Genomic DNA, 14,563 nt, shown 5'->3' with positions numbered 1-14,563 from the left:
TTCAGTATTTTAAACCATGATCCAGAGTAAGAAACCTCCATACATGCATAAACATATGTATCCATATACATGTATATATAATGCATGTATATTTTTCTTTCTTCAAAATTCTAAAATTTTTACTATTATTTTAGGTAAGTAGAATTAAAAACAAACTAGAAGCTCAAAAATCATCATTTCTCTCTCTCATGACAAATAAGGATTTTAAAACCAGAATATATGGATAGAAATTTATGGGTAGTATAAGAGCTAACTAAGGTGATTCTAAAATTAAATTTGTATTTTATGAATTCTTTTTACTTAGAAAAAGAAATAGGATTATCTGGAAAAAAAAAAAAAAGAGGCCAGTCTCTTCATAGAGCTCATCATACATAAGCACCACATATCTGAGTGCCTAAATTCTATATAGGCAGAAAAATGCCAGAAAGAGCTGCTTATGTCTCTTATTCATCCTTCCTGTTATAAATTCCTAGGAAGGTGGGACTGTTGCTTTGCAATGGCAGTAGGTAGCAAAAGTTACAGAAACATTAACACAGTAGATATACATAAATATTCTAAAAAGCACAAGGATGTTTTAACAAAATTGATTATTTTTCTATCAAGTCAACCAACTTACTTAAACGGGACTTTCTTATACAACTGGACTATTATTTCTTCTTCTAGTTTCCATTTAAAAAATAAATTGGATATATAAATCAAAAGAATAAAGTTTTATATCCCTATATATAATCACTTAAAATATACATTTTTTATTTTAGTTCCTTAAAATTCTTTGACAGGTCCTTGAAAGAAATTCTATTTTAGAGCATGCAAGAAAGGAATTTCAAGAATTAACTACTAATTTTACCATTTTACTATTTGCCCAAACTCAAGATAAAATGTGGAATAAGGGGTTATGCTTGAGAGAAAGGCAAAATGCAAATTATCTTTCTGATTTATGAGCTTCACAGAGAGCCATTTGCCATTGGCATACCTCTCCAGGATACGGAAAATTGGGTAGAGCTAAAGGAATTTGAGTCAAATGTATCTGTGGCTCTCAACCACACACTACTTGAATTACCTAAATAATGGCTTCAAAGAACCTTTCACTTTCTACCTATAGATGAAACCTTGGAATCTTAAACAAAAAACCTTCTTTGCTAAAGGACCCAAACCGCCCCACCAGTAATAGATCAATACTTCTATAAAATACAATAAAAGTGAATTACCAGAAAAAATAAAAGGAAATAGACTTACAAAATATAGCCATAATTCTTTATCGGCTTCCACAGATGTAAAATTGTTCTTTTAAATTGCCATAAAAACTTCTTAATGCTTACTTTCCATTTCTGTACTTATCTCATCACAGACTTGTAAATAGTTCTTGAACCAGTACGGGTCTGTGTACCACAGTTTGAGAAGCACTGAGTCATGAAACAACTATACTTGCTGGCAAAAGTTCTCATTCCTTTGACTAGTAGTAATTGTTCTTTACATTTGTGTTGGTGGGAGGGAGGTGTGGAAGAGTCGACTTTCCTCAAATGATAATACAAGAAGGTTATTTTTTCATCTGTACTTGCCGTTTAAATGGATTTTCCCACCACTTTTGGCCAAAGGGAAGAACACAATGACTGTCAACATTTAAAGGGCAAAGAAATCACCTTGAAGAGGTTCCAGATATGTTCAGTAGGGCCTCAACACCAGAGACTTCTTCAATGCCTACTATTTCTGAATCACTTCTGATCTTCAACAACTTTACACTCTCCTATGAGGTCAATATGATTATTCTAGTTTCCCAAGTGAGGAAATGCAGACTTGGGGTTTTGCCTTAGGACATAAAGTATTAAATGTAGAATTCAAATCATTTAAATTCAAAATTCAAAGTTTAGCTTTTTTTTTTTTTTTCTCTTATGTGTCCTTTGGTATAGAAGAGTCCTGAGTCTTAAAAAGCCTAAGTTGTTAATGGGATAGGGATGTATGTTTTTATTTACCACTTAAAGTTATTTATTCCCCTGACAATGAATGCCATGTACAACATAGGTGCTTGTGCAGGTGACATCAGACAGTATGTTTACTGTCCGCCGATGCCCTAGATGTCCTTTTTCGTCGTCATCCAATCACAGCCAGGATCACATTCAGGAAATGCCTTGCTTTCCCAAAGTTCAGTTTTCTGAGGTATTTCATATTATTTAGTTAGCTAGTGTAATATACCATGGCTCTGATAGCTGATTAAAGGAACCATAATCACTTGTAGACAAGAGGTCATCTAGCTATGTTGCAAATGAAACTGTTCTGGTCTTGCCTCACCAAACCCAAAAGCCAGCCACGATTCGGTGATTTACTATTTGTGTGATTTGGGGAAAATCATTTTCTCTCTCAGAGTTGTTTCCTTATTTACATCATTCAGATAATACCTGTAAACATGCAAGACTCTTATGAAGTTAGATTTAAAAAAAACAATAGTTGCACAAGTGCTTTCTTTACAGCCCTTGTCACTTGGTGATGAATAAATATTTTTTTCTTATAAAAAGGCAATATATTGTGTATTCTTTTTCCATGGTTAACAAGAGTTACAGGGGGTATGCACTGGCTCCAAAGAGAGAACTTCCTTATAGTGTAGATGACTTAGGATGTAGAGTCTCTCACCCCCAAGTGTGGGCTTACTTACTATCACTAGATATAACCAGGTAAAAAGCTGGATTACCAATTGTCAAAAACATTGTAAAAGAGATTCCAGCAAGTGCGTATAGGTAGATCAGATGGCTCTAAAAATCCTGTTCTTGCTAGGGTTGTCATAATAATATCATAAATTCGGTGGCTTAAACAACAGATTGTCTGTTGTCTCACAGTTCTGGAGGCTAAAAATTCAAGGTCAAAGAGTGAGCAGGTGGTTCCTTCTGAGCACCGTGAGGGAAGGATCTGTTCCAAGTCTCTCCTTGGCTTAAAGATGGTGTTCTCCCTGTATCTCTTCACATCATCTTCCTCTAAGCATGTCTCTGTGTCTAAATTTTCCCTTTCATAAGGACACCAGTCAAGTGGAATTAGGGTCCACCCTATTGACTTCATGTAAACTAAGTACATCTTCAATGACTCCATTGCCAAATAAGGTCACCTTCTAATTCACTAGGAGTTAAGAATTCAACATACGAATTTTTGAGGGACACAGTTCAACCCACAAAACTATGATTCGGTGATTAGTCTCCTCAAGAGAAGCAGAAGTCAGGAGTCTCAGTTATCTCTCAGCTTTGCAACTTGCTAGCCATGGAAGTGGAAATCAGTCAATAGGCTTATCTGTAAAATAAGTGGAGTGAAGTAGAAACAAATTAAAAAGTTCTTTCATTTGTAAAATGTCTCTAAGTGTGGAGTAGGGATCTCCAAAAGAGCTGCTGGATCAGGAAATGAACTGCAAATTTAGATACTTTGTTTTTCAGGTCCCCTCATTTGCCCAGAGTCACAATTCGTAAAAAAAGTCACAGTACGAAAGGGTCAAATGTATTCTTTGAAAAGCTTCATCTGAATTGACCACATACAGAAAAATTAAAAAATACATGTATACGTATATATTAATATATATATATATATATATGCATTGTCCCTCAATCTTTAGTGAGAGGAACAATTATTAATAACAGAGTCCTCTATTGAAATATCTCTAGAAGGATAGATACAAAAGCAATTTACCACACCGATTGCCACTTAAGGGAGAAGAAATGATTGGCACAGGAAGAGCAGTCAGCAAACTTTTTTGCTCTCTTTAAATTTTGAATCATAGGAAAATGTGTTACCTATTCAAAGAGTAAATATGTATTAAAGAAGAAAATATTCGTGTACTGTGCATTTGTTTATTCTTTTATTTTCAAGTCTGCATGTTGTACACTGAAGTCACATTTTGCTTTGGGGTCATTATCACAAGCAGGCTTGACTTTGACAAACTTGGTTTCACAGAAAGCTACAGGGCTCAGCAGACTTGCTTAGATATCTGTTTCAGTGTGAAACATATAATGAAAGAAGACTTCATAAGCAGATGTTCCTCAAGAGGCTTCTGCTTTACAAATATGACACAGTTAATGCACAGAACTAGGGAGCAATCTGCTACGTTCATCTTCAAAGGACAAGGAGCTTAGCAATCGGCACCATATTTACTGTGGCATTTTTCACCTAAAAAGTTTCTACCCATCTACCAGTTGTAACTAAGAAAGACAGGCTTATTTTTCTACCTGTAATTTCACCCTTGTTGCCTATTTTAGTGACAGCAGCAGTTATAAAAACTTGGTAAGAGCAGTTATCAATGTGTAAACTGAATTTAATTAATATATTTTTGAACAAAACAAATGGAAGTTGCTTAACCACTATTTCTATAACTCCAGTCACTGGCTGAGGGAGGGAAAGCATTTCCATAGCTGGAGCAGGTAACAAAATACAGTACCACAGAGGACAGCAGTATCCAAGAATAATTTTCTAAAGGAAAAGAGATAAAGTGTGCCAATAAATATGGTATTATTTCCATTTTAAAAATGGAGGAAATGAAGATCCCAATGGATATATATCCGAAAACTTGGATATATATAACAAAAACTTGAATTTGAAATTTTCTATTTTGGGTTCTGTATTTTTATCTAGAATATTATAAATGCACATGTAAGCTACAGTTCTGGAATAATCTCTATATGTTATGTACATTTAATGCTGTTCTTTTAGAGTCCTAAAATGCCTCACCAATATTTTATCATTATAACAGCACTTCTGGACTCATTTGAAAGAGTTGGTAAATATTAATACCATAAAGGACTGATTTTTGAGTACATTTTATGGGTAGCCACTGGGATTTTTACATCACTGTCCATTTCTATAACCAGAGTAAACAAACACAAGAGCCAACCTAAAATTACACATGCAAATAAAGGGGATGGCTTGATATGCTTGCTTCTGTTTCCTAATAATTGTTTAAATTAATAATTTTGATTAGATGGAAGTAATCTAATGTATGAAACAGTGAGTGCTTAGATTTTTTTTTCTTATTGAGACATTTCTATCAATTACATATCTTATGATACATCTGTTATGGCTATTTCTTTTCTATTAATTATCTGTCGTGCATTTTTCCTATCTCTCTATTTATCTATGTCTATCTACCAATCTATTTATCTTCCACTCATTCATTCAAGAAACATGTATTGAATTTTTTCTTTGTTCCCCATTCTGTACTATGGTTGCCTTAATGAACAACATAAATTTGGAATTTATTTCAGATTCCAAATGGAACCTTACCCTTTACCATATAACTTTCCTGGGCCCCCTCTAAGTGATCTCTCCTTCCCTTGCACTCAAGTAGCAATTACTTTCAAAGGACTTTAAGCACTTGATTATAGTTCTTTATAGAATTCTACCCCATTTTTCAACAAATGAAGCAAACTATATAGATAGGGTACCTGCTTGCATCGAGCTTACTGCTTAATCTAGTGTATTAAACATCTAGATGTTTTTCTAATACCTGATAGAAGAGAGTGTTTTAAGGAGAGACTAATCGACTGTGTCAACTCCACAGATACAAAGACCATTCTTCCTCCTCCTCCTTTTTTTCTTCTTCTTCCTCTTCTTCTTCATCCTCCATCTTCTCTTCTTCCCCCTTCTTACTATTATTATTGTTGTAATTCCAGTGTCTTCTACAGTCAGGCATATAGTCAGTGCTTAATAAGTGCCCAGTAAGTGAATCATTAAAAGATTAATTACTCTTCTCCCTTCTCATACTCTCCATCATATTTATTAGTGCTCTGCTTATAGCAGCTGCTTTTCAATGGAGTTATTTTCAGTAGGCACATTTTTCAATATATAGAATTATTTAGTAGGACTCAAAAGTTTGTAGAAGGGAGACTTCATTCAATGAATTAATAAATGAAAAACCCATTCATGTATTTTTCTCAGCAACACTTATGAGATCATGACATACATAAAAGCTTTAAAAAGTTTCATAGAAAAATCTTGGCCTCTAACTAGTTGGAATGCAAGTGATTCCTGGCATGTAGTAAGCATTCAATAAATGGTAGTTCTAACTGAACTCATGAACAATGTCACCCTAAAAGTGAGGTTCATGAGGCACAGCTGAACCTACAGATACTTCAAATTCCCCATCAATCCTCTTCCCAACACCTCACCACTCAAACATCAGAAAGTCAGTTCCATACTTGCAGGAATTTAGCCTGTTTCACTATTGAATCCTCAGGGCCCAGCACATAGTAGGTCCTCAATAAATATTTGTTAAATAAATTGAAGGAACACTTTCCAGTAGTATATGAGTTGTTAATCCTTCTCCTGGCTTCTCCTCTCTCTACCTACATATGTTGGGAATCTTAGGCCCCACCCCAGAACTACTGGCTCAGAATCTGCATTTGAACATGATTCCCCTGTGAATCATAGGAGAAGCACTGCTCTATACACTACATAACTCCAACTGATAAAAATCAACTTGCTGAGCAGAACCCAACCTCACACTATACTCGTTTCTGGCAGTTGGTGCTTTATAGAACTAGGAAGAACTAGAGTGGAGTTAGGTGCTAGGATCTGATATCTCTCTCCCCCCACCCCACTCTCTCCCCACTTCCTTTCCCTCTTCCCTCCCTCTTCCCTTTGCTCCTTGTCCCAGTTTCCATGATGGAATCACATTATACAGAGGAGCAGCACAGAGTCAGATTTTCTAGGCTAATTTACTTTTTTCTTGTTGAAGAACTATCAACTAGAGCTAGCTAAAGCAAAATAGTCACTCTCTTTTATTGCTTTCCTTCCTGCCTGTTTACCCTCTGTATGACCTCGGCACTCGTCCTTGTGTATCTCCTGGGAGGGGCACGTACTCAATGCTCACTGAGTATCTGGCATCTGCAGGTACATTAGGTCAGTTTTCCTCATTTAATCCTTAGGCCCATAGGAAATAGAGCCACAGGAACAGGGCATGGAATCAGGTTCAGTCAGTTCTCATGAACACATTCTCCAAAAGTAGTACTTTTTTAGTGACATTTTAAAGGTTGATTATTGTCATATGGATTGGAATATGAAGAAAATATGTTACAGAAATGAAGAATAAAAGGGAAACTGTGAGACCCTGTGGCCATTTTTTAATGATTACCTCCCACTCTAAGGAAGTAGCATCCCAAAGTCAGTACAGACACATTCAGGCTTTTCTGATTCCACAGAGCCCTTCCCATTCTGCCACTGAGTAAGGGCTTCCGTGGGCAACTCAGCACCACACCCCGCCACACCTCTCCCTTTACACCACAAGGACTGGAAGCCTGGGGGGTACATGCCCAAGCATCCTTGCCAACAGTGTCCAGACTTATCAGACGCCACTAAAGAGAGGCATTTCATGGAATTTGAATGAAAGTAATTGAGATTACTGGGCGTCCTGTGTTTCTGCAACTCCCTGACTCTGTGAAAGCAAGCAGAAAAACCAAGAGCCAGCTACAACCTTCTCTGACCTTTATTTGTCCAGCACCCCAAAGGTTTTGTAATCATCTAAATCCTTATTTTAAATTCTTTCCTGTTTGAATGCCTAGAATAGTTCCTATTTTTCTCACCAAACCCTCACTCAGACAACCATACAGCCATCGACTCCTGCCCCTAAGCTGACATTCTATCCTACACATCTTTCTCTATAAAAGCAGCCTTATTTATAAATATTTCCTTATTTTCGTGGCAGCAGTCATAATATAATCTTTGTTATCACAATTTCTGGTACATAATAGATGCTTAGTAAATATCATTTGATTGAATGGACTGAAGTCATGACACTTCCTAATATTTCTTTCCTAAACATCATCCATCTACCCTCATGATTGTTTCCTTTCGAGAAATGAAGACTTAGAATGTCATCACTGGGATCAGAATGTTTCTAAGCTTTGAAACTCTAATTTCTCAAGAGATTGAAGGTTAGGGTCAGGGATATGTGAGAAATTCAGAGAAAGCTCTCATTTGCCTGAAAGCTACTAGAACATCCAGCATCCAGGGATACAACATTCCTAGGTTAAAGGAACAGCTTCTGTTGTGGATTTGTAAAAGTTGGCTTTGAGGAGACTAAGGGATCCTAATAGTTTCATTGATTGCCCTCTTTTACATCCATACCCCAGCTCTGATTCTGTAGTTATTTCCGTTCCTTCCTAACTGTACTTATTTGTACAGACTCTTCACTATTTTCCCTGACCTATACCCAAATCAACTTACAGAAATGAAAAATTATGTTTTATACACAATGAATTTGTGGATTGAGATTCACAATGGCTATAAAATCAGAACTCAGGCCGTTACAGAGATGTTATATGCCCCAATTCTGAGTCCAAAGCCACCTGATTATGGCCTTTCCAATGATTCCCTTCAGTTGGAAGTAAAGAGTGGCATAATCCTTGGCTGGCTGTAGCCTACCCGGCACCCAAAGGGGGATAACCAGGGAATAAGCAACAGGTGTAGCAACAGAGGGCCTCTTGGTTTAAGTGGAACAAAGATAAACAGAGGTCAAATCCATGGTACAGAAAAAAGAATCATGTCAAACTTTTGCAATCAGTTAGCCAATGAAGTTCTAATTCAAAATCAGAAGGGTTTACAAGCTACTCATGAACATGATACTTACCACTCAAATAGTGCTTGTTATATGCTGAGCCCTGCACTATATGATTTAACCTAAATAATCGCTGTCCCATTCCTATGAAGTATGTTATATTATTAGTCCCATTTTATGGATGAGGATATTGAGCTACATAGGGGTTGTATGACTTACTGAAGGTCATACCAATGATAAGAGGCAGTTCTGGGGGTTAGTCTAGCTACAGAGTCCAGCTTGACCACCACACGATGCCGCTTTTGCCCACAAAAAAAGCGCAAATATTTGAATTGTATAAGTCCCAAAGTAAGAGAGTCTCAGGTCCACTCCTTTTATTCTAATGATGAAGAAAGAAGGTAAAGAGATCTGCTCAGTGTCACACAGCTCAGCATATTACTCATCTTTGTTTTTGACACAACATTCATTGTCAATCAAATGAATCATTTTGCTTTTAATATTTCCCAAAGGACAAATCAAAAGTGTTAAATCCAGACTTATATTAACTTCTAGGAATTTTACCTAAGTTGCTCTGAATCTGATATGGGACCTGAGTGACAGGATGCCAAGTGGTCTCCGAGGCCAGGGAAAGCACGTCGATGGGTCATCTCCTGGGTGTCTGGGAAGGAAGGTTGCGCCAGGAAGCCACTTACCAGAAGAGCAGACAAGGAGTCGGGAAAAGGAGCCCAGGGACTTTTTAGTATAGACATGTAAGATTAAGGGAATTTGATGCTGAGCAAATTTTTCTCTACTCTTATTGAAACACCCAGGATTTAGAAACCTGTATTTTCTAAATTTGATCTTTATCTGTTTTATTTATGCTCCATGAATTTCAAAAGAAGGTTCCTATGGAAAATTCCTCTCTTCTCAAGAAACAAAGCAATCATTTTGATTCTCCGTTACCTTTTAGCAAGGACTAGCACATATTGTATTGACTCACTGGCATGTCCAAAGTCCCTGTGACAAAGTACTATTAAAGAAAATAAGACCTACTTCTATCTCCTGAAAGATAATGATTTAATTATGGGCAGAATTTTTTTTAAAAATCCAACATGGGGCCAAGATGGTGCAAAAAAAAGCTGTATTATTTAGATCACTGGGCATTCAGTGACCTCTCGTTGTAATCCTCTTTGCTTTGGTTGTGTTGACATGTCTTGTCATTGATAAGCACAGACCCTGCATTATAACAACTGCTGAAAGCTAAATCAGATGATATTCAAAAAATGTTTCTTACTTTTTTCTAACCTTTTCGACCCCTATTTCAGTTTTTATCCCAAGAATATCTCACTGCTTACACATGCAAAAAAATATGATGACGGATATGACGCATCTGCCAACTTACAAAGATACCTTAAAAGCGAAAATAGAGGCAAGAAAGTAATTGAACCAGCCCTGAGAAGGCTGTTGACAAAGCCCAAAGAAACAAAGTAATTTTAAAAGACTTAACTTGAGCCACAGCGGCAAATATTAAAACTCTTTCTACCAGAGCCCTTAGTTGTTTTAAGTTAAGGAGGAAAAAACTGCTGTATACATGAAACATATCACTATTGTCATTATCAAGGTCCTATTTATTAAATTAGAAAGGAAAAACAGACAAGAAATTTAAAGTATAGGGCCCAGATCAATGAAACACATCTTTCATTTTTTAGATATCTACTGGAATTATAATGTTCTCTCTAATGAATACATTAAATTTCAATTTGGATGTATGCCAACAAAGTAACGGAATTGTTGATGTTACCCAGAAGACACTCGAGGGGAGATATCAACTGATGATCAACCCAGTCAGATTGAGTCTCTTTTCATTTTCTCCTAAAGGAGCCTGGCTCTGGGAACTTTACAGAACCAGGCAGACAACTATCTGCACTGTGGCTTTGGGACAAGCCATGGAATAAACAATATAGCACAATGGAGGCAATGACCAAATCACCCCTGGCCTTTAAGATTTTTCCAGTACCTTCCACCCAGACAAAAGCAAATTTGGCCTTGGTACTTACCGCATTGAAATTGGGGAAGAGGTTGACCGCGGCCGCAGTGTCAAGAGGAAAGGGAAGAAATGGTTTAATATCCAGCGATGGCTGCAAAGGAGGGGCTGGTGGACGGACCAGGGCTGGGAGAGCAGGACTCTGGCATGTACCACCTGTGGAGATCAGAGCAAAGGGAGCAATCAGGGACACACACATGGAGAAAACACTGAGATGGCATTTGAGACAAAAACGCCAGCTTTGTGGGTCACTGGAAAAAAAAAGAAAGATACAGACATTGACCTCAACTGGGAACTGGCCAGTGAACAGATTTGCCATTAGGCAGAGGGAGCTAGCTGAACTGCTCCGTTTTCCTTTGTTTATAACTATCAGGTTATATAACTAGCAGTCAACATGTCAAACTCCCCAACCTATCTTTATTTTCTTGCCCAGAGCTCTGGATTGGGTCAGCAACCGATCTCTAATCAAGCTCTCTGGATTCAAAAGGAAAACCCCTCCACTGCACACCCATCCCTCTTTGAAAACTAACCTGCTCAGAATATGCATCAAGTCTGAGTGATTATTTTACAGAACTGCTCTTTTCTACCAAATCCAAAACTCTGTTCCCAAGATGACATAAACTTGGCACAGAAAAGAAATTTAACCACAAACACAAGCAGCCATACCTTACTGCCTTGGCAACTGGAGGATTACAACTAGCAAAACCAGTGCTACAATCCCTGAACTGTTCAGTGCCCCTATAGCTTTGAGTATTCAAACTACCTGCCTCCTTCCCAGTCATGAGTAGGTGGAATTTGCATGGCCACTAATGAGCAGACAGTGGGAATAATATGCGAACAAAGACACCCCCTTCGCATACCAGTAGGCAGTCAGCTGTTTGCAAGGGAGCACACCTCTTCCCCTGTCATAGGACTCCACTGCACTCAGAAGCTGGGAGGAAGGAAGCCCATCCTCAGCGTTCAATCTCCCCTATTTTGGTAACATTCCAAAACATCAATTTGCTGTTAATTAAAGGCTGTTTGAATCCTAGGAAACTGTTAAAATATGCCAGCATTCTTCTAATCTGAGAGGCAAGCAACAGACTGTAAAAACCTGCTGGTGAGAATCCAAGAAGCATTAGGAAAACAAAATGCAGTGGGACTTTTCTTTCCTCACAGAAAAGCATTCTAGGAGACAGAGGGGAGAGGAGAGGTTCACGTCTATGTCACTTACTTGCCTGCCATCTTGTTTTTACGACAAAGTAGAGTGAATTCCCACACAAATTACCTTTACAAATCTTACTACCACTCTCTGGCCAACTGTACACAGATCATCATCTTGATCTCAATCAGTTACCTGAGCACAAAGCAAACATTCTGGAAATGATTCCCCAACGATAAATCCAAACCTGTTGGGCCAGAGGATCTGCTAACAAGGTGGATGACTTAATACCTGTAACAAAAGCCATAAGCACAGGATTTAATTAACCATACACAAGAACCATCAGTTCTACTGCTCCCAGGTATAAAATCAGCTGGAGCTAAATTAAGAAAAACAGTATTTTCCCTACTGTTTTAACTTCCCTCTTGAAATATTCCTCAACAATAGCAATGCCAGCAACTGAAGTTCGAAATCAGCAAAGCGATTTAAAAAAAAAAAATACTACAAGGCAGGAAATAGAGGTCAGATGTTAAAATAAACAGAGATAAAAGCAAAATATAACAAGTCTACGTTCACCAGAGCACACCATAAACTTATTTTATTATCCACCTGGTAGTGTATTGAGTGTGAATGTATAGCCTTTTCTAAAGAAGGCATCCATAAAACTGTCATGAGTTTAGTATTGCTAGAAGTTTCTCTTTTAATAAAAAGTTAAAGAATCAAAATAAATTTCTTGGTTGGCGCCTCCTCAGAAAATTCAAAAGTAAAATAAGTTTTAGAGACTAGCCTGAGCAAGAGTGAGACCCTGTCTCTTCAAAAAATGAAAAATTAGCCGGGTGCCGTGGCACATCCTTGCAGTCTCAGCTACTTAGGAGGCTGAGGTGGGAGAACGGCCTGATCGCAGGGGCTGAGGCTGCCGTGAGCTATGATGATGCCACTGCACTCTAGCCCGCACGACAGAGCCGAGACCTTGTCTCAGAAAAAAAAAAGTATAAAGTAAGTTTTGGCTGAAGCCAGGGTGTGGTTTAACATGTCCGCAACCAACAATGAGTTTGAATAAATAACTTTATTTTCCTTTGCGTCACATGTCATTCTTCGCAAAGAATATTCTCACACATTCATTATCTTGTTGGATTCTGAGATCTCAGAAACTAGATAAGGGCTAAAATAACATCATGTAAAGAAAAAAAATAAGTTGATAACTCTTTGGCTGTTTCTGTTGCTTCCACAGAAACATTCCATACTTATAATTACAAAAATGTAATTTAGCAAGAATATATTCTGCAATTATTTCCCTCTAAGTCCTCCTCTGGTTCAGGATACCAAAGAAGTTAAGGAATAGCTCAAACTTATTTTTTCATCTAGCACAAAGAGAAGCACAAAGAATAAAAATACCTTGATTTGATTTCTAGGTAAATTTAATTCCCCCTTCATTTATGCTTATGTATATTGTTCAAGACCCTCTCCCTCAATGTTGCAACCAGAGTTTCCTTCTTAGTGGATTAAAACAACATCAAAGAGGAGTCCTAAAACTTTAGAAAGTCAGAGAAGATGTTTGAGCTCATTTCTTCCTGTCTGCTTGAAGAGAGAAACCTACAAGATCACAGGAAAGCAGAGGACATGAGACCACATATTCTTTGCCCACTTGCTATGCAAATACAGGTGTACTGGATTCTGTGGACATGGTTTCAAAAGCCCCCTCCAGACATGAGGCACTTGTTTCTCCAGTTGCTTGGAGTGCTGGGGGCTGATGGCCCTCACCTGGGATCCTCTTCACAATTTGGCCCAGCGCCTAAGGGAGCTATCTCCACGAAGGTGACTCTGCTAAGTGGAGGGGTTGGTATCCCCGTGTCATGACTAATGCAGGTGTTTAATGGCTTTGCCCCCTTACCTCAAAGCAGGGCAACCCTGAGGCTCTATTTTACCTCTAAAGCTCCTCATGGCATCTAGGATAGGCTGAGGTCTCCATTGCGACTGTGTCATAGTCCAGCTTCCTCCTCTTCCAAATCCTGTATCCCTCACTCCTCACAGGTGATTCTCCCCAGAGTACTCCCCAATAAAGTCTCAGGGTTCACTTTCAGAAGAATTTGATCTGTGACGCCAGGGTACAGCAACTCATGAGTCTAAGTGAAATGCTGAATTGCTTTACTCCAATATAGACGCTTGCCTCCAAATCTATAGCAGTGATATTGAGGCACAAAATTGAGGCTACCTCTTAAAAATTATCTGTTACTAATACTTCTGCATTTAAAATCTGGATTAGTCCTAAAATATTGTACTTGTACCAATCTGTATATGCTCAGCAGCAAGAATACTATTTGCAAATAGTGCAAAATCAAAACTGGCAAATATAGTATGTTTCATTTGTGAAGCAAATTAAAATATTCTTTTTAAGAAAATAGCTATTTCATTCTTTCATTTTTAAATAGAAACTATTGCATTTAAGGCATAAATATGTTTATTAATATTTTCATTATTATAAAATTATCTTGGCAATAATAAACATGAAAATCTACAATGAATTTGTAGACATTTCTATAGGTGAAAAAGTTGTTTTGTTGTTAATTTTTACCAACAGTGTCGCTTCACTCATTGGAACATCACAGTCCTAGAAATATTAATATTTTTAATTTGAGGAAGGCATTTTAAAGCCTCCATGGAGTAGGATCTGAAAAAGATAAATTCATGTTCTTTGTATTCGAAACTCTATTATCTAGTACCACACATTTCATCGCCTGTACCATTTTATTAACACAGTTTAACAAATTAAATTTTAACAAATTAATCTGATTTCAGAGCTGTTACTATCTCTCTTTACCAAATTTGTTATCTGTCATTAAAGTCAACAAATTCAAAAACATTCATTGATTGTAGATTAGTT

General features: G+C 37.5%; 1 protein-coding gene across 1 annotated transcript in view; it reads right to left on the bottom strand.

The window, feature by feature from the left end:
• Positions 1-14,563, bottom strand: part of ZNF385D (zinc finger protein 385D) — a 326,722-nt gene that overhangs the window by 233,817 nt on the left and 78,342 nt on the right. Inside the window, exon 2 of the mRNA XM_012663586.1 lies at positions 10,555-10,697. Coding sequence (XP_012519040.1) covers positions 10,555-10,697 — 143 coding nt within the window. The remainder of the gene's footprint in view (positions 1-10,554; positions 10,698-14,563) is intronic.

This window comes from Propithecus coquereli, unplaced genomic scaffold (assembly GCF_000956105.1).
Source record: "Propithecus coquereli isolate 6110/MARCELLA unplaced genomic scaffold, Pcoq_1.0 Scaffold12, whole genome shotgun sequence".
NCBI lineage: Eukaryota > Metazoa > Chordata > Mammalia > Primates > Indriidae > Propithecus > Propithecus coquereli.
Note: the sequence above shows the minus strand (reverse complement) of the source record. Positions and strands in the feature narration are given on the sequence as shown.